Below are 25,154 nucleotides of genomic sequence, written 5' to 3'. Positions count from 1 at the left end.
CTCCAAAAACAATTTCTGGTATGGCACTTCAAATGTCCTCTCAGACAAAATCTTGCACACAATCCAGGAAAGAAATACAAGTTCTACTAGCAATAGTTATAAGCTGTAAAATTGTTCCATACAAAGAAAAAAAAATCATAGAAGAAAGTAATGCTTTTAAATGAAAGGCACTAACTGTGATACTCGGCAATATTTTATCATCTATAGTAAATGAACGCACCATATGTTCTACTTCTGTGGGCATACAGATGGATGAAAGCATGAGACTTCTTAAGTATATACACACTTTTGGGGGCTTAATGGCTTTTTTATAAAACAAGTGTTTATATTGTTGAAGAAAATGTCACAACCTTTTTCTTTTGACTTCCCAAATTGAGATTATTTATTTTTAAATTTTACTTTGAGGAGATGGAAATATCAGGATGTTTTAAACACCCACTTTTAATTAGTATATAAATACATTCGATGTAAATCTTCACAAGAAGCATAATACAGTTAACGCCTACTGAGCTAACACGAGATTCTGGGGCTGGCTTGAAAAGCCATCTTCATTTCGAACATGAACCATTTGGCCCCAAATGTTATATGCATATTTACAAATTAAGTTCTTGTTAAGTTGCTTCTTCATCTTTCCTGAGAATTTCTCTCTTGTCCTAATCAAAATGTTTCACCCAATGAGACACTTGTACGATGAAGGACTCATCACAACCTGTTACAGTCCCCCACAATACATTTGACTATATTTTTGCCCATGGTCTTACAACAAAATCTATATGAAATGCCACTTTTTGTATCTCAAATCCAGAAAGCTCAGAGAAGGAGTGCAGCCACACTCTGTCCTACCTCTTGAAGCTGCAGTCGTACTTTGCTAATGGCTTTAATCCAACGGGCTCTCGCTGGGGAAAACGGTGGTGGCTCATTATCACCATGGTAGCTTAAGGACAAGAAACACAAAAACGCGATATGAAAAACATGAGAATTACTCATCTGTAATGTTAAAGACTCCACATTACGCGGCACATTCACAACTTAAATTGCAGAGGTGGAAATAACCCACAGTTGCCAAGTAATACACGCTCTGGGAAGGGAGATGTTAATCAGATCCAGCCAGTTCTTCACCCTGGTATCACAGCTGTACACAAGCAGGAAAACTGAATTTTTTCCACCCTTAAGAATTACTGCCCCTACCCACCACCAAGTCCCTTCTAACTACTGTCTCTTCCTCCTTACCTCTACCTACCACAAATTTATGGCCCCTCTTCAGTGGAAATGAGTGGAAACAACACCTGGCAACAGGACTATTAAGTATCAGCCATTCTGAGATTGGCACCTTTCTCTGCACAGAACTGAGCACTGCTGGCAAGTATAAGTTACCCATATGTATACACACACACACACGTGGGTGTATATATTATAGCTTACAGCAACAAAGCACACAAGCCACACTACACATGAAGCTCAAGGATTCCAAGGATTGCTCAGAGCCAAGTTCCCTATATACTCCAAGGAGCAGGAATTTGGAGATTGGACAGAAAGGGAAGCAGTAAAGCCCAAGTTAGATGCCTAAATTAGCCTGAAATAGGCTATGGGAATAACCTTCCATATAAATAAATATGTACATAGAATTTATTGTCCCAGTTTTGTTTTGGGACAAAATTTCTGCTGATCTATAAGGACAAGAAAGTGAGTTAGCATAACACTTTTTCTAGTCTTGTTTTTTTTTTTTTTTTTAAATACATCCTTAGCACCACAGTTGTCTCCACACAAAGTGCAGGATTTTGGCTGGGGTTTATTATTGTCTCACATAAGCCCAGTTATAGTGGTGTGAAGACAGGATTGCTGCAAAGCTGTGGACACAGATAGTTATATCCTTCCACAGATATAAGTGAGCCAGACAAAAGCAATCCCTAATCCAGAAAGCATAACTGTATCCATATTAGGGGCTGCTATGACTTAATTCCACCATTAAAAAAAGCACAGTAACTCCCAGAGCAAAGCAGGGGAATCGCTGTAAAGCTGGGCATCATCCAGAGCATCACTCCTCCAAAATCAGCTGTGATGACTGTCTTCAGCACTGCTGACACCTTGGAAAGCATGAGGACAAGAAATCCTGCCATAGTTCATCACAGCAACTTGTCTATTCGTGCCCTAAGTCTACAACCTACAGCCACATAGACCTTAATTCTGACCATCTAACTGTGGCAGCCTGGTTTTGCAGGAAGGAACTCGTGCTGCTCTCACTAGACGTGGCACTTGGCTGCTGGCGTGTGAATTCGATCACGCACAAGCAAAGCAAGCAGCAAGCTTTGGGCCAGGCCAGGTTCACTGAACAAGAAATAAAACACAGTGAATGTGTTTAAAAGCACTAACAGGTTAGGTACAGACACAGTTTAAGCTTAGCCAATGTCTTAAAAAAAAAAAAAAAAAAAAAAAAAAAAAACCTAGTCTTCTGTGCAAAGATGTTTCACAGATCAGCAACATTAAATAAGTTTTTATGGAAGAGGTGATAACAACATACATAATTTTCTCAAGAGAACAATAAAGAGAAGGAACGTCTATGAAAAAGTTGAAAAGGACTTAATAACACAGCATTTCACTTACTTCATTTGAATTCCTGCTTCAGCATCCTTGGGCTTCTCAAGTTCCAGAGGTGACTTAGCTGCAGAATGATCTGTGTGTTTGTTGCCTGTCTCACAGACCTTCTCCTCTTCTCCCCTGCTACCCGGCTCCTCTTGGTCCCTGAGCCAAGCCTGGCCTTCCCTCTGGTAGCTGCCGGTGCTGTGGTAGGAGTGGTTTGACACTCTGTCCTGGTGGTCGTCTTCTTGCTCAGAGCCATGGGCACTCTCGTGGGAATGGTCCAGCTCACTGAGGTGAGAGCTGCCCTGGCTCACATTGCAAGAGGAGCCGTATCTGCTACTGCCCGCAGGGCTGGGAGAGAACAAGAGGGCTTGTCAGCAAACGAGCAGGAGGCTTGGGGGAACACAAAGTAACCTGCACGTATAACAACCTGCAAGACACACTAGACACACTGAGAAGTTTTGTTGCTAAGTCATATCTAGCAATTTGGCTTGCTGACTTAGCTCTAGGTTACTGAACTTCACAGCTCTGGTAGGCAGAAGGAATACTTGATACTCAGCCTACCAGTACACAGACCACAGATTTTAACAAATCACATCCATCTTTTTAATGCCCAGAGACTACTTCCATTAAAAATCTGCTACAAACTGCTAGTGAAGGTATTTTAATAGCCAGACAGGACTAAGAATGGAAACACAGGAATTCAGAATGGAAGCGGTTTTGCTTGCTTTGGTTTCACTGCAGCCATGGGCTTTATTGTGACCACAACTTAATTCAACCATTTTTAGGAACTGCAGGCAACTTGAACATTAAAGTCAAGATTAAGTCCATTATAAAACTAGAAGCAGCTTCCCAAGAATTTCATTTGTATAGAAAAAAAAACAAAAGCCTGACCACCATCATTCCAGACACTGCTTCCAGGCGTGAATCCCTGCGATCCTCACACAAGAACAGAGAGCAAATTTCTCGTGCAGTTGGGAAACCACAGTTGAACCACAGTAGTCATTATAATCCAAGAAATTAAGGTGCACTAATGTTTCTCTTTCTTAATTTGATATCAGATACGAATTTTTGGAGATCAGCGTAACAACTGGTAGGATTAAAAGCACAACCAGTTGCTCTTACATTGCCCACGGCTGAAAGGTCAGCAAGTCTCTACCTTGATTTTTGAGGGCAATCGTAACTTCGCAGAGATACAGAAATGACTTCAAATTCATAGAGACGCTGCCAGCTTCCTTTAGCAGCTTCCCTGACTGCACGACATCAATACTGCACAGTTATTTGGAAGAGCAAGCATTAGAATACCTTCACTGAGATCTCTGGAAATGTTTTCAAAAGCTTCAATAATGTGAAATGAGCCTATTTTGCTCTGCAGTGAATTAGTGGTAGGTTAGATTTCTCTCAATAATTACACATGTTTACTTTGCGCTTTGAAAACAACATGCTCATCCCCCACAGTGCATTATCTACTGCTGCTTTTCCCTTGGCAAGTACAACAAAGCCATCACTACACAAGAAAGCGGAGTGTATCGCACACAGCCGAATTCACACACAAAGAATTAAGTTCTGAAAGGCTAATGAAATTAGCACTAAAAGCATCTCGTTCAGTGGGTACAGTATAAGAACAGGGAGAAAACAGTTACACCTACGAGAAAAGAAAGGGAGAAAGCTGGGAAAATGATTGCAGGGGCTATGCACGCTATTGCTAACAGCTTGCCACGTCCTCCTGCAGCGACACTACAGAGACTGGCCGACAAACAGGGGTGGGACGGAGCTGCAAACAGCAGACGCCAAGGCCGATATCTACTGCTGCGGTACCGCATTATAAATGGTCCTTTGCTTCAAACCATTTATCATGCCTAGTTCGTAACTGGCCTTTTCTCCCTCAGCTGTTCCGCAGGCAGTGCGCTAGGAGGAGGTCCTGCCCTGTTTGGAGCGGAGTGGAGCTCAGTTTCTTCCAGTTCTTGCTGGTTTGGTTGCTCTTCTTCTGCCTGACCATCTTTCTGCAGTGCACTGGAAAGCACGTTCTGCTGGTCCTCAGACTCCTCCTTATCAACCGTCTCTTCCAGCTCTTTGTCGAGTACCTCCCCAGCAGCACTGGTGCCAGATGGCTCCTTGGAAAGCTCATTGTCTACGGCGTCAGGCTGCTTTAAACACAAATTTTCTCCTGTATTTGCATTAGCTGACTGATCTAATACTGCAGATTTTGAGCTTTCCTCTGAACTGACTGTTCCTAACACCTTGTCACTGGGTTTTGACAAAGCCTGTGGTGGTACATGTGGTTCCCTTCTGACGGAGGCCTCCCTGTTGTCTTTTTGCCAGGGAAAGGAGAAATCTAGTTTTTTTCCAAATACTGCTCCTTGGGCACTCTCTGGCTTATTCACCTTTTCTTCGCTGCCTCCTTCAAACAGACTTGAAGAAAACTTCTTTAAGCCAGACATGAGGCTGCCCTGGTCTGTCCCTGCTTTATTAACAGAAGGTGGCTGCTGAGAGAAGAACAACCCAAATGGCTTCCCACTATCAGTAGAGGACATAAAGCTGAACTTTGGCAAACTGGGCATGCTCGGTATTTCAAAGACAGGTTTACTGCTGCTTGCATCTACAGGAACATTACTTTGCTGACCCTGTTTCTCCAAACCACACTTGGTAGCAATCCTTTCTGCGGGCCCCTTGTTAGCTGCTAAATGCTCTGGTTGTTCAGTTGTTCTTTGTTCTACTTCACTTGTTTTCTCCCCATCCAGAGGAAGGAGATGAACACTGGGTTCAGCAGCTGCACCTGTGGGTTCTGTTTCAGTGCCACCACTCAGGTCCAGCTCAGCACTTGCATCTTCCTGGTCCCCTGTCACAGCAGGTTCCACCTCAACTGTAGCACTCAGATCAGACTGGGAGAAGGTTGTGTCTGTACCAGAGAATGGAGCTTCGACTTCCAGTTCAAGCCTACTACTAGAACCAGTCTCAAGCACATTAAGAGCTGCCTTCTCTGTTGAAGCAGCTTCTTCTGTTGCACGTGAAGAGCCTACATCTAATTGACAGGGATTTACATCAGTCTCCTCAGTGGCCACAGGCTGCTCAGTGGCCACAGGCTGCTCAGTGTCAACTGCACTGCTGAAATCAGAGTGGCATGGTTTAGCTTCAGCCATCTCAGAGGGCTGTGCGTCACTATCCATCTGCAGAACATCCGAGGCTTGATCTTCACCAGAGACCACTGATTCTAGAGTGGTCAGTTGTTCCTTTCTACCTTCTTCCAAGATCCTATTTTCTTCAGCTTCTGTTTTCTTAAAAGACTCTTTTGTGGCCTTCTCTTCTGCTGAGACAGACAATTTATCCTCTTTCAGAGAACTGGGGGCATCTATTTTAGATGTTCTAGCTGATGATACATCTTCAGTCTTTCTAGAGACTGGAATGGAGCCAGTGACATCTTTCATGCTGCTACTTTGAGGTTTAGTGGTGGCTTTTGGAGGTGTGTCCCTTGGAGTTTCTTTTGGCCCTTTAAAGATGCCAAAAAGATCATTTGTAAAAGTTGGTGCTGGACCACTTGGGAGCGATGAGAAACCAAAGAAAGAGGAGCTCTTCTTCTGTGCAGTAGGAGGTGCTGAAGCTTCAGGTGGAGAGAAGAAACCAGACAGCGTTTTAGGAGGTCTCATTTTTGTCATGAAACTTGAAAACATTTCAACTGAAGAATCGAGTACCGATTTATCGCTCTCAGATTCCTTCGGTTTGTTTTGCAAATTAGATGTATTTGGCATTTTTGAGCGAGACTGCAGTTCTTGAGCCTGTTGTACCCCGTCACCAGGAGTTTGTTCTGGTAATTTATGTTCTTGCAACTCATGTTGTGTTAAACCTGCTACTTCTTTAGAGGCTGCCTCATTTGCTATGTCAGTGGCAACACTTATGCCATTTAGATTCAAAGACTCCCTTTTATCATTGGAGACCACGCCATCATCTCTATTTTCAGCAACCTGTTCTTCAGAAGAACACGGCTGCTCCTTTGCAATAGGAAATGCAACACTGTCCTTCTCTGTACTACCAGGAATGTGTTTTTCTGCCTCTAACAAAACAGCTTCTTGGTCCCTAGAACCCTCCTGCACGCTGGGAGTCTCAAGACAAACATCAGAAATGGTCGGATCTGTTACTGCACTGCCATCGGTTGGCAGAAAATCTTTTCTGTCACTTTCTTTAACTACCTCAGCCACCTTTTCTACAGCATTTCCCACTTCCAGCCCTTCCGATTTATTCTCCATGGCAGCAAGATTATTAGACGTTTGTCTACCAGTCACTCCTGCAATAATATCACCAATCTCTTTGTTGTCTTTATCTTGTTGCCTGGCAGGTTTGTCAATTCTGACCCCAGAATCAGTGGAAACACTTTGCTTCATACGTGGCTTGGAGTTCACCGTTTGAGCTTGCCTTCCATCATTCCCCTGCTTTGGGGCAGTTTGTGGCTTCTCATCCAAAAAGGATGTTAAGTTGAAGAAGCTAAAGCTAGTACTTCTTTGGGGTACGCTCTTCTCAGCGGCTGGACTGCTGGAAAAGAAGGAGGGCAGGCGAAACAGCCCCTCTGTTTCTTGTTGCTTTGTGGCAGCAGGAGCTGAAGGTGGTGGCTCATTTGAAGCACTGAAGAACGAAAATATACTTCTGCTGGTGGGTTGTGCTGGCTGGGATTTTGAAGCAGTAATATCTGGCAAGCTGAAAGGCAAACTGAAACCGGATTCTTTAGGTGCCTGATCTGGTTTGCTTGCCTTTGTCTGATGAACGGTGGCACCTGAAAGGTTTGTTCCTTGTTGCTTTGGTGTAACTGTGGGCACGCTGCTCTGCTGCACAGATGAATGACTTGGTTGGCTTATTATAGGCCCTACAGACGTTGGCTTCTGTGAAGCCTTTCCTGGAGGCACTCTCTTGCTGTCAGGAGACTCTTCAGCTTTTCTGCTCAAGTCTTTCCTTTGCACATCAGGACTAGGGGAGATCTGCTTGTCCATGCCTTCCACTCCTACACCTGCCTCAGAGACAGAGGACAAGCATGGCATACTGGTACTCTGATTACCGACAGGCTTTTCATTCTTTTCTTTCAATTCAGCCACACTTTTGCCATCAGTTTTTGGCAGAGTTGTCGCCCTCACGGTTGGCTGAGAAGGGACAGTCTCCACTTTGAAGAGATCTCCAAGGGATCCAAACAACGATGAAATGCCAGAGGTTTCCTTCTGCTCCGGATGTATCATCTTTTCTGGTTTATTGCTTTGATTTTTCTCCAGATTTGGTGCTGGCTGTGGTGTTTTGCTTACTTGTGTCTTAAAGAAGTCAAAAAATCCAGAGGTTTGGGGTTTGTTGGCAGTTGAGCTTGCAGAAGAATCCTCCCCCAGGCTGAACAGTTTCAGAGCACTTTTGAATAACGTCTCCTCAGGCTCAGTTGCTGAGGGGCTCTGACTTGGCTGCGACTGTCTGGGCTGATCACTGCTCTCACGGCACACAGGCTGCCTAGAAACTGGAGATTCTTTAACGGGTCTCTCTCCACTTATGGACCTGCCATCTAGAATATTTTGGCTCAATTGAGAGGGTGATTTTTTCAATCCTGCTTTTTTAACAGAAAAGTCTTCATTCTGATTTAAGTCATGTTTTTTGCCTCTAGCAGACTCCAAATTAAGTTCTGATGAAGTACTTGTCTTCCGTTCAGATGGAATAGGATACTTTTGTCCTATTTGTGTTTCGTCTCCTAATGTTCCTTTTTGTGCAATTGATAAAACTTGAGCCTTATTTTCAGATGATTTTGACTGTGTGTCTTTTTTCTTTAAGGCAGAATCTTCTGAGAGCCCAGAGTCAGGGCTTGAAGACATTCCAATCAGCCCACCTAATGCAGAAAATAAAGAGGTAACTTTGTTCACTGGTGGTTTCTTATCTTCTTCAGTCTTTTTCACTTCTGATACTCCTTCAGTGGATACCACAGTTTCTTCAGCTTTAGAAGCAGATTGAAACAGGTGGAAACCAAAGAATCCTGATGATCCACCCTCCAAAGTTGTCACAGGGACAGTCTTATCTTCCTGCTTAGTATGGACTTCTTTATTCAGTGACTTATTAAAAGCTGCTTTAGAATGTGTTCTAAGATCAAGGGTTAGAGGAGGTTCCTCCGAATAATTCAGAGTTTCCTTTTCAGGTCTTAAGTCTACTTTGAGTTTTTGAAGTTTATAACCTGAAAAGTCTAGTGGTTGCTCTCTCTGATAATAAATAGATTCTTCAAACATCTGTGAAAAAGTCTCCAAGTTCATGTTCATTAACTGATCGCTTCTCTGCAAAGCGACAGACAAATCCAGAGGTTTATTTGTTGTGTAATCGTCTAAAGGCTCTTCTTCAGCAAACCAGAACAGCTCATCCTCACTGCCAAGAGGGACTTTAAAGCCACAAACAGCAATCATGTTGTCTTCTAACACAGTTCTTGGGACAGAACCCATGTGAAAGTTATAATCCCAGCAGTCTGGATAGCCGTATGTTTCAGGAGCACACACATAGACATACTGCCCAGTTGGATCAGTGAGCAGTGAATACACATACTGGCTGTCACTGTACATGTAGTATCCACAATCACCATCTTCTGATGGCCACCATACACCCTGTTCAAGCATCCTTAGCCATTCCTGGTACTCCTGGCTATAGGAGGAGTACTCAAAGGTCTCATCCATGCTCAAAGTCTCTTGGTCAACTAGGGTCCACATAGTTCCATCACCACAAGATGAGTAACTTAAATCCATGGGCATCTCTTCAAATGAGTAACTGCCATCTCTTTCAAGTGGAAAATTACTATAATTTTCATCGAGAGAATGGGTAGCCCATTTATCGTCGTCTTCTGAACAGACATCTTGAAACATTAACTGGTCAAATGATTCATATGACATCACACTTAAATCTAAACTCCGTCCATCAAAATTGGCATTAGTCTGCCAATCCATCACATTTGCATTTCCATCCTTTTTACAGAGATTCACTATCACTTCATTTTCTGGCCAGTTCAAGAACTGGGAGGGCGGAAGAGAATTTTGGTTCAATACATAGTAAACTGGTAATGTTATTCCCTGAGTATCAGGAACAAACTCCCCCATGTCATACTCCCATTCAAAGCTATAGTGACTTCTTGTTTCCTGATAATCTGAGTACTGCTGATAGCTTTTATCAGTCAAAGTGATAAATTCACTGGTCTCTTTATTTAAAAGATTTGGAAGAACTCCAGATTCTGCATTCTGATTAGGAAGATGCCTGCTATTTGCAGGTTTTCTAGATAAATCTTGTACATTGTCCTGAAGATTTAAAGCATCATGGAACACAACGTGCCCATGCTGGGGAACATGAGGCTCAGCTTTATTAACTCTTGTACTGCACACGAAACTGGTATTTTCAGAAGAGCCCATCATTTTCACATTTTCTAGTGTCTCCTTTGGTTTGGGCAGTAGATTTTTTAAGAAGCTGGAAGTTTCACGCTTTTCTGCAGTGCTGCTTTGATTATCAGAAGTCACTCCCAAATTGTTGGATTTTGTCTCTGAGTGGAAACCATCATTTCTATCAAAAAGCTTCATGAAGCCTGAAGAGTTTGACTTCACCTTTTCTTGCTTACATTCAGACAAATTTTCACTGGAAGCAAATCTAAATAAACCAGAAAATAATCCACCAGAAGTGTTTTTCTGGCCATCATCTTCACTTTTAACAGTCAAGTCTTGCTTATTGGGTGCGTTTTCATTGGAAGACATGTGAAGAAACCCAGAAAGAAAACCTGTTGTGGGTTTCTTCTGCATATCGTCTACACTTGTAGCTTTTGGCATTCTACCAGAAGGAATGGATTCAGTTAAGCTGTCATTTAATTTTGATGCATTTTGTCCTTCTCTCAATTGTCCTTTTGAATTTCTAGGTTGCTCTGGAGCACTCCTAGTTCTCTGCTGCTCATCTGCAACCTTCAAGGTACCAGAGTCACTCTCCTTATGTTCACTTCTGTTTACTTGGGCCCTAGAACGGTTTTCTTTACTAATGGTTTTTGGTTGTACAGGTTGCTCCCGATCTGATAAATTTGGAACAGAGGTAGACTTCATTGAAGTGGAATTTTCGGAGCTATTGCTTCTGTGTTCATGTGAAAAAGTGCCACTGGAACTCTGAGGATTTCGTTGATCTTTTGAAGCCTGCAGATTTTCCGCAGAAGAAAATTTGAACAAAGAAGGAATAAAACTTCCTTTCTCCTTGGTACTTTCCTGCTTCTCTGAAAAACTCAACCCACTGAAAAAAGGAAGTTTCCGAGGGAAAGGAAATGAATGTTCATCATTCGAAGAACTATTTTGTCTTAGATCTTCTTCAGACTTGTGGCCTTTAAAACCCCCTGACGTACTTTCTTTTTTCTCTGCTTCAGCAGAGGGAAGCAGCAGCTGACTGAAGGACTTCTTGAGAGGACCAAAAAAGTTATCAGATGCTGCAGCTTGATCTGAAGGCTGTGAATGAACTCCTACATTTTCTCTACTTTGCTTGTTTCCCAGCCTGTGATCTGTAGCTTGCCTGCTCCCCAAAGGACTCGTAGGATGCTGCTCTCTGGCAGTGCGTGTGTCCCCTTTGACAGTCGTGTCTGGTTGATTTGTAACAGGACGATGCAACTCTGGCTGTGTTTGCGGCACATCCTGCTGCTTGGGAGCCAAGAGACCATCAATATTGGCTTTAAGATTGAATGAACTGACCGAGTTGGAGAGCTTGCCAAAGATTGAAGACACAGAAGCACTATTTGTATTTACCTCTCCCTCGCTTTTCGTCTCACTCCTCTGTACATCTGGAATGCTGGTGTTAGTCCTGGCTGCTGCCTGTCCAGGCAACCTCTTGCCTATGTTCGCCTCATCAGCTTTCACATGGCTCTCCTCCTTGCCTTGCTCCTCCTTTACGGTTTCTTGTTTTGGTGCTTCCTTCTCAGAGAAGATCTTTAAAGGATTAAACATGCCCAGGACAGAATTCATAACCGAGTGCTGGTTCGGCTGGCTGCTGGTAGCAGTTTCTTGTGTCTGCTGAGGACCATGTCCTGTGGAACCCTTGCTGTTCATCTCTGTGGTTTCTGGCTTGTTGGAGTTTGCACTTGGGGCTCTTTTATCACCACTTACCTGGGATGGTAGCAAAGAGTGAACAGAGAACTTGATGTCAGCTTTACTATCTGCCGTCGCTCCAGAAGATGAGCTCTCACATTTGGGCTTACTAGGCACTCCATTTGAGACTCCACTTTCTGAGGAGCTTTTGCTCTCTGTTTTCTCCGGAGTGGAAGAAACAAGTTTTTCCACTGAAGCTGTGAACTGCTTTGTGCTTGACCCTACCTTTTCCGTGAAGGAACTGAACAGGGAGTTCACTGTATTCCTCACACCTGACAAGTCCGGGAGAGATTCAGATTTGCCCTTGCTAACCTCCTCTGTGGCTGGAAGTTTGGTCTGTTCAGGTTGCCTGCCCTCTCCTGAATTCCCAGCACTACCCTGCTTCCGTGCTCCACTCTCAGCACTTTTCTTGGTCTCTGGCAACGTACCAAATTTGTTGATCTCTTCCTCTTTTTCAGCCAAGTATTCCGAGACTGTCTCCACCAAACACTGAAGCTCATCCATCGTGTCTACGTAATCTTCACTGGGTTCCTCAACAGGAGAAAGGGTCAAGTCTTGCACAGGATAGTTACGCTTGCTGCCTTTAGGCCTGTGGTTTTTATCGCTGCTAACCTTTAGCTTGGACTCCAAGCTGGAGGTGAGGTCTCCCAAAGGGCTGATACCGGCCTCGCACCACGTTTGGGAAAGCATGGCCAGCTCCTCCACTTCATCGTCCGAAACAGGCGAGTACTGGAACTCATCGGAAGCGCTGCTGTCGAACTCCTCGAGGGCATCCAGGGCCACAAAAGTGTCACCCGACTGTCCCATAGGCTTCATGTCTTCGCTGCTGCTGAGGCGAGCTGAGCCCCTGGGATCCACTCCCTGCTTGCTGGGCAGCTTGCCGCTTTTCACCATCAGGCCGTTTTTATATGGGCGTAGGATGGGATAGGCAGGCAGCTGATCTTTCATTTCCGAGCTGCTGGTGTATTTTCCAGTTTTATCATACAGGGGAAGAACGTTATTAGGTTCTGAAGTCGTTGGCACACTATTGAAATAAACTGCCTTCTCCTTAGGGAGCTGCAGGCCTCCATTGCATTGCAGGCTTTTTAGTTCACTCCCATCAAAACTACTGTATCTCAATTTCTTTTTCCTTCTCCTATCTATTGTATCATACTCCTGAGGATACCTAGGGACATCTAAGGATCCTGACTCCACACACACATGCTGGCCATACCTTGGTCTTGTACAGTGATTTAAATTTTCCTTTTTTGAGAGAGTTTGCATCTTTTTTATGCTCGTTTCCTGCCAACTTTTATTTTTATGGCTCTTTTCTAAGAATTCCTCTATTAGCAGTTTTCCTAGCTCTTCATAGTCATTCTCCTGTTGTTCTTCATCTTCAGAGTTAAAAGGAATGATCCTGACTCTTTCATTTCTAGCTAGAGATCCTTGTCTAGGATGAAAAATAAAGGGGGTAGAAAGGGAGGGGAAGGGAGAGAGGCAGCAAGAAGAAAAAGGAAATACACATTTAAAACAAACAAACACTTTAAAAGGACAGCTTCAATGGGGAAAAATAGCAACCAAAAAGCATACATTAAATAAAGGAAAATTAAAATGAGAAAAAGTCAGAGCAAGAGTAAAAGTTGTCAATCTACTATCATCAACTTTGAACCAAACTGTTAAGAAGCACCACAGGTTATGACATTCCACCATTCCATTCACTTCTGACAGTAACAGGAGCACTTTGGGATGCAGTGTCCACGTGCACTGTCCCAGCACGCTGGGCTGGCCAGTCACCCAGTCTCTCTAGGCAGGAGACCTTGTCTTAGCAGTATCCACATAGTGCATGGACACCATTTCTCCTGAGCCCGGTTCAAGAGCAGAGAGCTCGTGTCTCAGGACCTCGCACAGAGCCAGACTGGACCGTTTAATGGGTTATTTGAAGATATCCTGGTCCTCCTCTGCGCTCTTGCATGGGAAACTTGCCCCGTTACCCACACACAGGCACAGAGTAGCTTTTTTCCTCCCTCTGAAGGGGTCCCTGCTCACATAAGAGGAAGATGCTCAAGGTCACTATTGGGTAAGGAAACACATCAGTAATAGACGTTAGCCCATCAAATGCTTTCAAGGGCCTATATCTCTCCCCATTACAACTCTAAACAGGCTCAGCAATCCAAGTGTGCTCACTGTGGGAGAACGGACTACAGCAGTCAGCTTTGCTACCAAATCCACCTTCCTGGCATCTTAAGTGACTCCTGGGATTTCTGGATTAATTCATAGGCCAGGATCAGGCAGGATTTCCTCAACTTCCTACCACCTCTAACGCCAGCAGCAAGCAAGCTTCCTCCTTATCAAAAACCTCCAGGAAGATTCTTGGCAGGCAGCCTGGCTAAAAACGAACAATCAGGTAAAAAGGGGATATAAAAATCAAAATATTTATCTAAAAAACACAGAGCACAAAAAAAATAAAGAGGTCTAAGGGCAGAAGACTTGACACTGTAAGAACGGATCAGGGAAAGGGAATATGGGCACTGTATGGATACTGCTAATGCAAGTCACCCTGAAAGCCCAAGGCAACCAAATACAGGGTGCTGATGGGCCACCATCGAGAGAAATGGCTCACTGCCTTTTCACTACTGCTGGTTTAGGGCTTCATTTCTGTTAGGATTAGCTATCTTACACTAATTGGAAAGATAGTCATTACTTTAAATAAGCCCCGTTACACACAGTTTAGAAGGCAGTCACATCCTTCCCGCTTGCAGTTTTACAACAGTAATGGCAATGTTGATTTTTTAAAGATAATGAAATTGAAGAGGCTCCCAGGGCCACCCCAGTTGCAGGATTGAGCCCTTCCAAGTCTCAATGAAAACCAAAGGAGCTACGTGATTACGTTAAGAGCCATTAAGGGTAAACACTGAAAAAATGATCATCTAATTTAGGCATCAAAGAAATTACTTTTGTTTCTAATTGAGCTTTCCTCCTCATAAAATGTTCCCCTGCTACTTTATAAACATGTATTTAAAAGAAAAAAAAAAAAACCAAAGAAAAGAAAGAAGGAAAGGAATGATAAGAAGTCCAACACCTGAGGGAGAGGAGATAAAAAGGTGACAACGTCAGCCCAGCATTGAGCTACCACAGAAGTGCAACACAGGCGAGGCCAACAGCGCGAGGCAGCTGCAACACCCCACAGGAGCACTGCACAGCAGCCAGGGCAAGGAGGCAGGCGCGGAGGCTGCAGAGAGGCCCCCCGAGAGCGCGGAGGCCGCCGAGCTCAACCCACCTATGGCACCCATCTAGGGAGCGCCCGCTCTCCAGCGAGCCCTGGCGACTCGTCGCCTGACTGGGCTCGGAGGCGGACTCTGTGTCCGTCGGGCCGCTCGCGGTGGAATCCGCGCTATCAAAGCGCCTTGGGAGCCAACAGAGCGAGAGCGGGGAGACACGGAGGACACACGGTTAGCGAGAGCTTCCCAAAACAACTTGGCAAAGAAAAAAAATTAGAGGCTTTTTTTTTTTTTTAATAATAAAAAGGGCTTGCATGGAAGGTGTCTGCTGTTAGACTGGTTATTTGGGAAAAAAATACTTCAAGGACAATCAGGTATTTGTCATCCCTACTGCAGAGACATAAAATACATGCCCTTTATCTGCAAAATGGCTGTTCAAGGTGAACGGGAGAACCAAAACTTTTCCAACCAATCTACATGTTGATCGGGAAAACAATAAAAAGAGGAAAAAAACCACACACACATAGGTGTTAGTGGAGCCAGTTTCAGGGGAAGCATTTTGCCATAGACCAGCTTTCACTCTATCCAGGACAGATTCCAGCAGCACCTTGTCCAGTTCCCTGGGGCCTTCCCAAGCGCCTGTATCAGCAATTCAGCCTTTTCTCCAGCCGCTGGGATCGGGAGCCTGCCAGGAATGCCGGCCCCACCACGCGGCTGCCTGCTCCAGGCCAAGGCCAGCTGCTGGGGGCAGCAGGCAACACGTGCTGGCTTTGCAATGCGCAGCTGTAGCCGAGCTTTGGAAATATAAAGTCATCTACAGAGTTCTGAAAATAGTGAACATCTACCAAAATGCCTCCTTTCATGAGATTCTAGAAATATCTTCTTGGTAAGAAAAAAAAAAAAAAAAATACGGCTTCTTTGAAGAATACAATTGCGGACAAATGTCCCAAATATTAAGATTAAAGGTGTAGAAAAATGTCTTGCTGGGCACCTGGAAGATGCATAGGAGAAGAGCAAGGCTGAAAGGGAACTGATCACCAGCTGGGACTTGCTTTCCTGGAGTAAAAGTAATTTTAGATCAGAACAGGCTATAAAGCAATCGATTTTTTAAATCAAGTGCATCAATCCCAACACTTTCATATGGAAACATTCAGAAATCAGAAGTGCAATATTTCATTTTGTTATTCCTTAACCATTCACACTGGATGGGATTCTTTAGAAGCGCATGTTATAGTCAGCACATTTAGAGAGGGCTAAAACTCCATAGTCCCTCCAGACAAGGTGGAGAACACGGCTCTCCTTCCAGTGTCAACAGCAGACAAAGAAGTTGATCAGCTACAAAAATATCCATCCACCTCCAGACTCTCCCAGTCTGGAAGCCCAACACCTGCTATTGAGCTTGGCCCATCCATAAAGAAATGGTTTTAGTTCATTACCAATCACGTAGTACAAAATCAGCTTATATGGGGGTCTATTCCTCGTATTGGGCATTTATCAGATAAGGAAAAAACACTGCAGAAATATGTCAAATTATGGCACGTGCATTTTTGGTGGCACATGTCTCTCCGCTACACGATGCCCTAATGAAGTCAGCTTTGGTTTCTACTTTCAAAGAATTTCCATTAATCAGAAGCCAAAAAGGCAAAGCTTAGCTCCCAAGAAGACCTGAATCCAGGTTCAGGCTACAAGAAACAAAAGCATTCTTACTGAGAAAGATGAGGTAAACAAAAATCAGTTAAAATGTAAAACTCCACACACCCAACCCTGACGGTGTTAAGAGTAACTACATTTTCCTTCCCACAGTAGAGGCAGGAGCAGCTGCATGGTCTCACATACGGATCTGCTCGTATCAAGCTGACTTTATTGTCTGAGATGTTCTTTCTTCTTGCTCCTAACACTTACTCGTCTTTTACTTTGAAGAGCATTCTTGTTACTCTTGTGCTTCTCCCAGCTCTAGCTGCAATCACTTGACCCTTGTAAGTTAATGCTCTGGTACTTAATACTTAGGTCAGCCAAAGGCAGTTGTGAAAATGCAGCTTTAAGGTTAAAAGACCCTAAAACTTACATGTTTAGCATGAGCAAAAAAAATCAACTCCACAGGGAAGGATGTTACTTAAGATGACGATGAAATTTTAAGATGTAAATGCAAAGAAATAACACACAAATAAGAGTTATAGGAGCTAATTCAAAAATGAAAATACATCTTCCTCCTGCAAGAGGAAACACCTAATAGGATGACTCTGTCAGACCGTATTTCACAGGCTTTAGAGGCACATTCATACACTGGCACCAGAACAACTCATTAGTAAATGGGATTGCCTTGAAAAGGGAATGAAAAAGTACAAGCAAGAATAAGTGACCTTATAAGTGACCTCGAGTACATTTAAAAGGCTGAGAGAGCTGGGCCTGTTCAGCCTGGAGAAGAGGAGGCTGAGGGGGGACCTGATCAGCGTGTATAAATACCTCAAGGGAGGCAGTGAGGAGGAGGGGGGCGGCCTCTTTTCAGTGGTGGGCAGGGATAGGACTAGAGGAAATGGCTTCAAACTGAAGCATCGGAAGTTCCACAGGAACTTAAGGAAGCATTTCTTCACTGTGAGGGTGACAAAGCACTGGAACAGGCTGCCCAGAGAGGTTGTGGAGTCTCCTTCTTTGGAGATCTTTAAAACCCGCTTGGATGCAGCCCTGTGCCACGTGCTCTAGGTGACCCTGCATGAGCAGGGGGGTTGGACTCGATGACCTCTGAGGTCCCTTCCAACCTTCGGCATTCTATGATTCTATGATTCTATGATTAGGTTACTTGCTAAACTGTAGGATCAGGTGCAACACAGCCTTATGCATATTCATCTTGGTTCACAGCAGAGTCCCATGGGAGCACAGATACATCCTACCAGCTCCTTTCAGGCTTTCCAGAGCCCTCGAGCTGTCCTCCTCCACTAACACAACAGCTTCCAATTCCACCGTGGAAGAGAAATAGCAAAAGAGCAGCTACGCAGAAGCTCCCACCCACCTGATGGCCACGTGCTCCCGATAATCCAGATCGTAGCTCTGGAGCGAGTCGGCGCAGGGCTCGCGCAGGGCCCCTTGCTGCTGCAGGCGCGTCGGCACCGCGAACTGGTGCACGGAGGCGTTGGGCTGCGCCGTCGTGTGGTAGGGCGGCGGGACGCCGCTGCTCGTCTCGCTGCGGTAGTCGCTGTCGCGGTCGTCCACAGCGCTGTCAGCATCTTCAAAGGCTAAGGAAGAAGAGCAGCTGAGGGCACAGCTCTAATGTTGCCTGGTTGGGGCCGTGAAGCCCCTTTGGATTTTAGAAGGCTACAGAGAGAGGCTATTCCTGCTGCAAGTGAGTCTTTGCTTGCAGCTGGTTACAACCCAGGGTTCTCCCACTACATGCTGAGGAGCTCAAGTGAGAACCTTCAAACTCTCCCTTCCCATTTCCCATCAGAGGAACTTCTCAAGTCATTTTAATATGGAGATTTTTTTTTTTTAAAATTCAAGAAAACTTTCAGATTGTCTGTTACCAAATGGACATTTAGATGTTGAAGAAAAATATTCTCTTACAGAAAAGGGTTCTTGCCCGGAAACATTTCTGCCTCTTCCCCATGATACCATCTCTTTTTGGGTGAAGAGGGTTGTTGAAAATATGGGTTTTTAAAGCTCAGAAGAATTAATGGAACAGCAGAAAGTTCAAGGCAGTCGGTAGCAAAATCAGAACTGCAAAAGCAGGTTTGCTTAAATGCAGTTATTGTTTCTTCCAGGAGAAAGGAAACAAGCTACCACATCAAGGTAGGCTAATTCATTAAATTTAGCAGTCAACACTAACGACAGTCTCCACAAAGGCAAGACCTCCCTTCCCACGAGTTCCTCTCCTTTCTGTGGAGAAGCATCTCTGCTCTCCAACCCTTCAAAAAAGGGAACAGAGTCACACCCAGGAAAGCTGTCAAACACACCACACTGGCCCATGGCTGCGTTGGGCTGCACACAGCGCCAGGTTAACTTCGTGAGCTTCCAGTGAAAGAAAAACATTGCCACGTTAGCGGGGTGCAGTGTTAGCATGCTTGAAAGACAGGGAAAATAAAGAACAGCCGCTATTCACCCCATCCACCACCAAAAACCTGCCTGCAAAGGACAATCAAATCCAAGCTGCCTCTGGTAGGTTATTCAGTGGTACGTGCCCTCACCAGCCATTCACCGTGAGGCTGAGCAATGAATAAAAGGGAAATCCTGTCTGTTTTCAGGCCATTTAATTAAAATTTAACTGATGAAATTCCAGGCAGTCACAGTGTTCAACGCTGGCACACCTTTTTTCCCCACTGGAGCTTCACTCCCATCTACTTGAACTTCAATTCTTTTATTTAAAGTAAAAACCCTTGTTTGTGACATTTCCAGTTCCTTCACAATAGGGCAAGGTTACACCAATGCCCTAAAGCAGATGAAAAAAAGCAGAAAAACAACCCAGTATAAAACACACTTGCACATCTATAAACTGGTGAGGGGCAGGAAGCTCTACCCTTTTAAGCACAACCAATTCAATTTGATTGTCCACGGTGAAAGCAGAGATAAAACCCCTGCATTTTGGTAGTCTAAATGCTGCATAGCTCTTGTCAGTCTCCAGTCAACTGGATAAAAACAGTAAACATATATTGCTTTATTCAGCTTTATTAAAAGCAAGATGCCCATCATTTTGAGACAGTTGAGTGCCTAAATGCCGATGACTTGCTACACAAATTGCTTTGACACGCCAGAGTGCCAAATCCTTCTGCAAAATACCGTGTTTTGTCTGTGGAAAGAGGGCTGAGCTGTTTGCAGCTGGCAAGGCACGCGCCACCCTCGGAAGGTAACGAGCTGTTACTCGGATGAGCAATGTCCTTGCTGAACACCCGAGCCACTGCTGCCTAATGCACAACAATCACTTTTGGAGGGGAGGCAGAAGGCACTTTCACAATAGCTCTCTAATGCCTTGCTTTGCTGCTCAATTAATTTCTTTTTCCCATCAGATATAAAAGCAAAGCTTAGGTTACCCTGCCACGATGTGAGGCTCTCCCCGCCGTGGCTCCGGCGGGAGCTGCCGGCCGCTGCGCAAGGCAGGGCCACAACCACGCGGTCCTGTATCCCAAACATCTCCCTTGTGCTGCCATCAGCATCTGTGTCCCGAAGCTCCGGGCAGGCGCCGAGACCCTCCCCGAGCTCACTCGGGATTGTGGAGGCCGCCTAAGCCAGGCTCCTGAGGCAGTTCCCAGTGGGATGGCACTGGGAAGGCGGCAGGACGTGTCCCGCTCAGTCAGGGCATGGTCACCGGCAGATACTCTGCTCCTTTGCTACAGATTCATGTTGTGGATCAAAAGAAATGATTTCCCACCAGAAACACACTATCTCTGAGTTCTATCAAAAAAACAGCAGCTTAAATTTTAAATCAAACACTTACAGCACATATGATTTTAAAGCCCGGCACTAGAATTCCTCCTGGTTCTTAGTGGTATAGAGCACAAAAAAGTTTCTTGGAGGTCGTGACACAAAACACCTCCCTAAACACAAAACCCTACCAAAAATGATATTAAAGTAGGAACGTGCTGCTGCTTCTCTGCTATTTGTGCCAAGCATCAACAGCATCTGCAGTTGCTAAGCAGAAACCCTCAGCAAGAACGGACTCACATAAAGGCCAGTTCCAGAAACACTTGTTCATGCTGAACTTCAGCTACCGTATGACCAGTCTCACTTTATTTAACAAGAGTACTCACAAAGACATTGCTCAGTCTGAGTAACAGCACCAAAACCTGGTCCTTATGTGGCTTATAAAGTGTATTATCCATGCAAGAAAGTACCCTGTGAAGCATCTGCGCATGGTGTTGATCTTCATTAACATGCCTGACACTTAACAAATTTTGTTTAAAAGAAGAGAATGACAAGAATTTGCAGAAGCAGCTTTGGGAGTGAAGGAACCCTTGAAAAGAAGAGGTTAGGTATTATAGCTCATGTTTCAGCAAAATATCCCTCACAACACAATGATTCATTAGGTTCAAGCACTATCTTCTTCAAACAGATGATCCACCAAGTCTCCTATAAGAAAAGCAGTAACTTAACCTCCTCATCTCTCAAGCCTTCCATAAGAAAAGCAGTAGCTTAACCTCAATCTTTGAATATCAGTTCATTCTTCACAAGAAACATAATACAAGCAGTGATTGTTTTCTCCCAGTTTCAGACGTTTCACACGTACCGAAAAGCTCTCAAGGGATGAAGACGTTTCGTGTTTGGACCCAATATTTAAAGAGGAGGAGGAGTGAGGCTGAAGGGCAGGACAGAAGCATGCTGTTCATGTTTAATACTTGAATATTCATGCATATAGGTCGTGTACTATCAGACAGTCACGTTACACTGCAGGATTGTACAGAGTGAAAAAAAAAAAAGGGGGGGGGGAGATAGCAAGATATGTTCAGAAAATCCACTTCTCAAACAAAGTGCATCCCAGGGGCCCAGATTCCTCTCCAGAACCTTGGGAAGTTCTCATACCAGAGCAGAAACATTTGTTTTTCTGATCTCAAAACCACTTTATGCTGTCATATCATGCCTGCTTTGCTAGTCAGACTTGGCTTCTGCAGCTTTCTTTATAACCTGCTTCAGAAGTAGATGCAAAGGCAACAGAAAAAATTAGAGGGGCTCCACACACTGCAGCAGCTCCTCCCAAAAGCAGCATTCAGTTGAAACTGCCTTATGATTTTCTAGCACAGGTATCACCTGCCATCAGGAGGGGGTCCTCTCCCTTAGCTGAGCTCTGCTCCAGGCACGCTAGAGCAAAAACTTGGATAACAGCAGTAAGCGTCCATCACACGAGGTCCTGAGGAAGAAGGAGGTTAATGCAAGGTGTTCATCCCAAAGACCCCACCAAAACAAGCCACTGAAGCCTCCCCCAAAGTCTACTTTTATAAGAGCAGGGTGGAAGGGGAACCAGCATCCTTACCGAACGCTCTGCTTTCAGGCCAAGGCCAGAAGAGCTCTCTGCCAATTCCAGAGCTGGTCCTTCCCTGTCCACCTTCACTGACCTGCGTTCCTCTTAAATTGCTTTTTACAAAAGCCTCTAGCAGCTGCTTCCTTAATCAACTCAGAGCCCAAGACTCCATCCTCACTGAACTGGCATTTCTGATGGTTATGTTCCCTTTCTGAAATCAAATCAATGAAATCAATTCAAATTCATGGAAGCTAAAGGAAAATGAGTGAAGTAATAGAAAAAAGGGAAAAAAGGGACTAGAGGAATCTTTCTGAGGCTCTTCTATAGCTCCCTCCATGCTTAAAACTGAAAAGCTTAGCAGCAGTGATTTAAATGAAATTTTGCAAGTCATTAATCCTTCCTATGGCCCTGGCTACTTAAAAAGAAATTTAGTAGTATTCAGTTTTCAGTCTAAGGGCTTTCATATCCTTATTTTTTCCCCACTTCAGAAAATTCTCTCTTCAGCTGGAAGAGCCAGCAGTAAAGAACTCAGCTGACAGAGGAGCAAAGAGGGATTTTAACATCTACCTTATTTGTGGCTTTTCCTTTCTTAAAAGAAATCAGGTCAGCAGCACAAGAAGTCCCCTCACTCAGGGCACACTGCAGGCAGCCAGCAAGGCTCTGGGCTGCAGCACTCTGCTTCCAAGAAAAGCTCCCACTAGAAACATCTCTTCTTTCTGCTGTTTCCTTCTCAAGTGCTGTTTTAAGTTCACAACTTCATACAGATTTTTCAAGACATGGTTGAGCTAACAGAGCGGGCTTGGGTGCAGTTCCTACACGTGCAAACCTGTCTGACCCCATCAACTGGTCTCCCACTGATCGGGAGAGGCCCTCACAACACAACTGACAAGTAGGTAAATTCACCTTCTGTAAAAAAAATTTCCCAGCTTTATCCTAGCCGTGGAAATAGTTAGAGGTCACAGAAAGACTAAAACTTGCTACACACGAACTTCAACAGAGCATATCCTAAAAATGTTCTTCCCTGCTCTTCTGTGGCAGTAATCATACTGGATGGCTCACCCGTGAATGGTGGCCCAAGCCTGCCCTTAAGGAAATTCATTAAGAGATTTCAAGGTGAAAAGCCAAGAAAGGGGATGAGGAAAAAGGGAGCTGCATGAATAGCAGCCATTTCCAAAATTTTCATTTTTGAGAGGTGAGGTACAGCCCGTACATCACCCCTCAATCTAACTGACCATTACCTAAGAGCCCCAGGTCCCACAAACACAAACTGGCAAATTAAGAAATACCACTTCGGACACACACCTTTATTGGCTTCAGAAATAAACAGAAGTCTAGTTAATTCTCAGTTATCCTACCACATCTTTGAGAATAAGCCCAAAGAACCACCAAGACGCTCAACACGAACAGCGTTAAGAATGTCATTCAACATTGCCAATGCACGAAGAACTTATGGTTTGATCAAAGACATAAAAACAAAGAGGATGAGGGATGTTATGGAAGGTGAGATGGAGAAGCTCTGGTGAAAGCATTCTAAAGGACAGAAGATGTCTATATATTTTTCCTTATTTAGCTGAACATATAGAGCAGATGCAGAGAAATCCATCTAGAGAAATGCTCTCTAACATTAGCTGGACATCAGACTTCAATTCCTCAGCTGCAATAAGAGTTCCTTCTCCCTATTCTATCATGTCAAAAATTTATTAGCATCAATCAGAAGCCTTCCCTGCTTGCAGCAGTTCCAGTTCCTGTTCTTTACATCATCGCTCAAGCAACATGCTAGCCTTTTATTTTGACACACAGAACAAATATCTTAAAAATAAGATGGATGCATGCATCTCAGGAGGCCCTACAGTCAGTAAAAGAGTTTAAGTAAAGGCCATGCACTATAACTTAAGCAAAAGCTTAGCCCGTAGAAAGATGCTCCATGAAGGTCCATCAGGCAAGCTAACACACACCTGGAGCTGCAGGGCCTCTGCACAAGCTACACTCCAAACAGCTTTCAGGTGCAGCCTCCAGCTAGACAGGTCACAAGCAGCAGGCTCTAAAGTTTTACCTTTCCTAGGCTGCTAGACATGAATTGCAGCCTCCACACTTCTGCCGTGACACCGTCCCACTGAGCTCCAACACTCCCAACACCTGCAACACTTCTGTCCTGCTGGTGTTCACTGAACATTTACTCCTTTAGATTTGCTTTAGGTATGTAGTGCTCGGTATATCCGTGTTGACTCCCAACATAGCTTGTCATCTTAATAAAGTTACCTTTACAGACTCCCTTCGGTTTTATCTTCAGTTTATCCAAAGATGAATTTGGGATTTCACGGGTGGAAAGACCAACAGCCAAAAGCGTGCAAGCAGAAAATCAGAATCATCCTTGTAAGAAAAGAATATTCCAATTCTGCTTTCTTACCCATCAAATTCCACTTGGAGTGACTCATTCAAAACATTGCCAAAACAAAAGCGAAATAACGAATACAAATGAGCAGACAACCATTCACATAAAAATGAAGACTCGGTGAAATTCAAAGAAAATACAACAGAACAGACTTTCTATATGCATGAATATTCCCATTCTCCTCGCACTGGAGCATGCTGCGTCGGATCGTGAAGCTTGCAAGAAATTAAACTGTTACGTACTCAGCTGCTCTCCCCATCCGAAATAACTCCAGTTGCCTGGGTGTAACACAAATGGCAGCAAAAAATAGGAATGGAGAAAGAAAGCTTAGAAAAGCAAACCACAAGAATACATTTAATGCATTTACAACGCCTGAATAACAAAAGACAGCTTTTCTTTACAAATACGACATAAAATTTCTTTTGAAGATCACTGTTCATGGCTAAGTCTGAAGATTAAAAGGGCTATAAACTCTAAGAATTATTAAACTATCATTCAGTTATTAAAACAAGTTGACAAAATACTTATCAATACTCTACTTTGCAAGAGCAGTTAAACATTGTACTCTCTAGTACACACATTGCCCTGATTACAGATAGGATACAAGAGAAACCAAAGTCAGGAGGGGCACCTGGGTCAGAGCAACATCTGAATTCTAGTCCGAGTGCTGCAAATTAACTGGAGAAAGTTGTTCCATGTTTCCACTCCTGCCCCCTTTCCAGAACAACGATGACAGTGATGAAAGTGCCACACAAGTAATATTAGCACAGAAGCTCTCTGCACACATGTACAGTATCCAAAACGAGGAGCACATCTTAGCCAGAGACACATTGGGGCAAAAGTTAGAGCTCTCAGGGCAACCCAGAGATGAAGAGGGTAACGAGTTAAAAACCACAGCAGCAAGTGGATCTCCCTGTGTTGTAATTAAAAATGACAACAAATTTAAATTAAAGTTAGACCCCAAG

General features: G+C 44.1%; 1 protein-coding gene across 1 annotated transcript in view; it reads right to left on the bottom strand.

The window, feature by feature from the left end:
* UNC13B (unc-13 homolog B) overlaps positions 1–25,154 on the bottom strand; it is a 172,996-nt gene that overhangs the window by 123,374 nt on the left and 24,468 nt on the right. Inside the window, exons 7-9 of the mRNA XM_026039780.1 lie at positions 17,868–18,090; positions 2,602–2,928; positions 844–934 (exon numbers count right to left, since the gene is read on the bottom strand). Of these exons, the coding sequence (XP_025895565.1) occupies positions 844–934; positions 2,602–2,928; positions 17,868–18,090 (641 nt within the window). The remainder of the gene's footprint in view (positions 1–843; positions 935–2,601; positions 2,929–17,867; positions 18,091–25,154) is intronic.

Source organism: Nothoprocta perdicaria, unplaced genomic scaffold (assembly GCF_003342845.1).
Source record: "Nothoprocta perdicaria isolate Ctin4 unplaced genomic scaffold, notPer1 scaffold_10, whole genome shotgun sequence".
Taxonomy (NCBI): Eukaryota; Metazoa; Chordata; class Aves; order Tinamiformes; family Tinamidae; genus Nothoprocta; species Nothoprocta perdicaria.
Note: the sequence above shows the minus strand (reverse complement) of the source record. Positions and strands in the feature narration are given on the sequence as shown.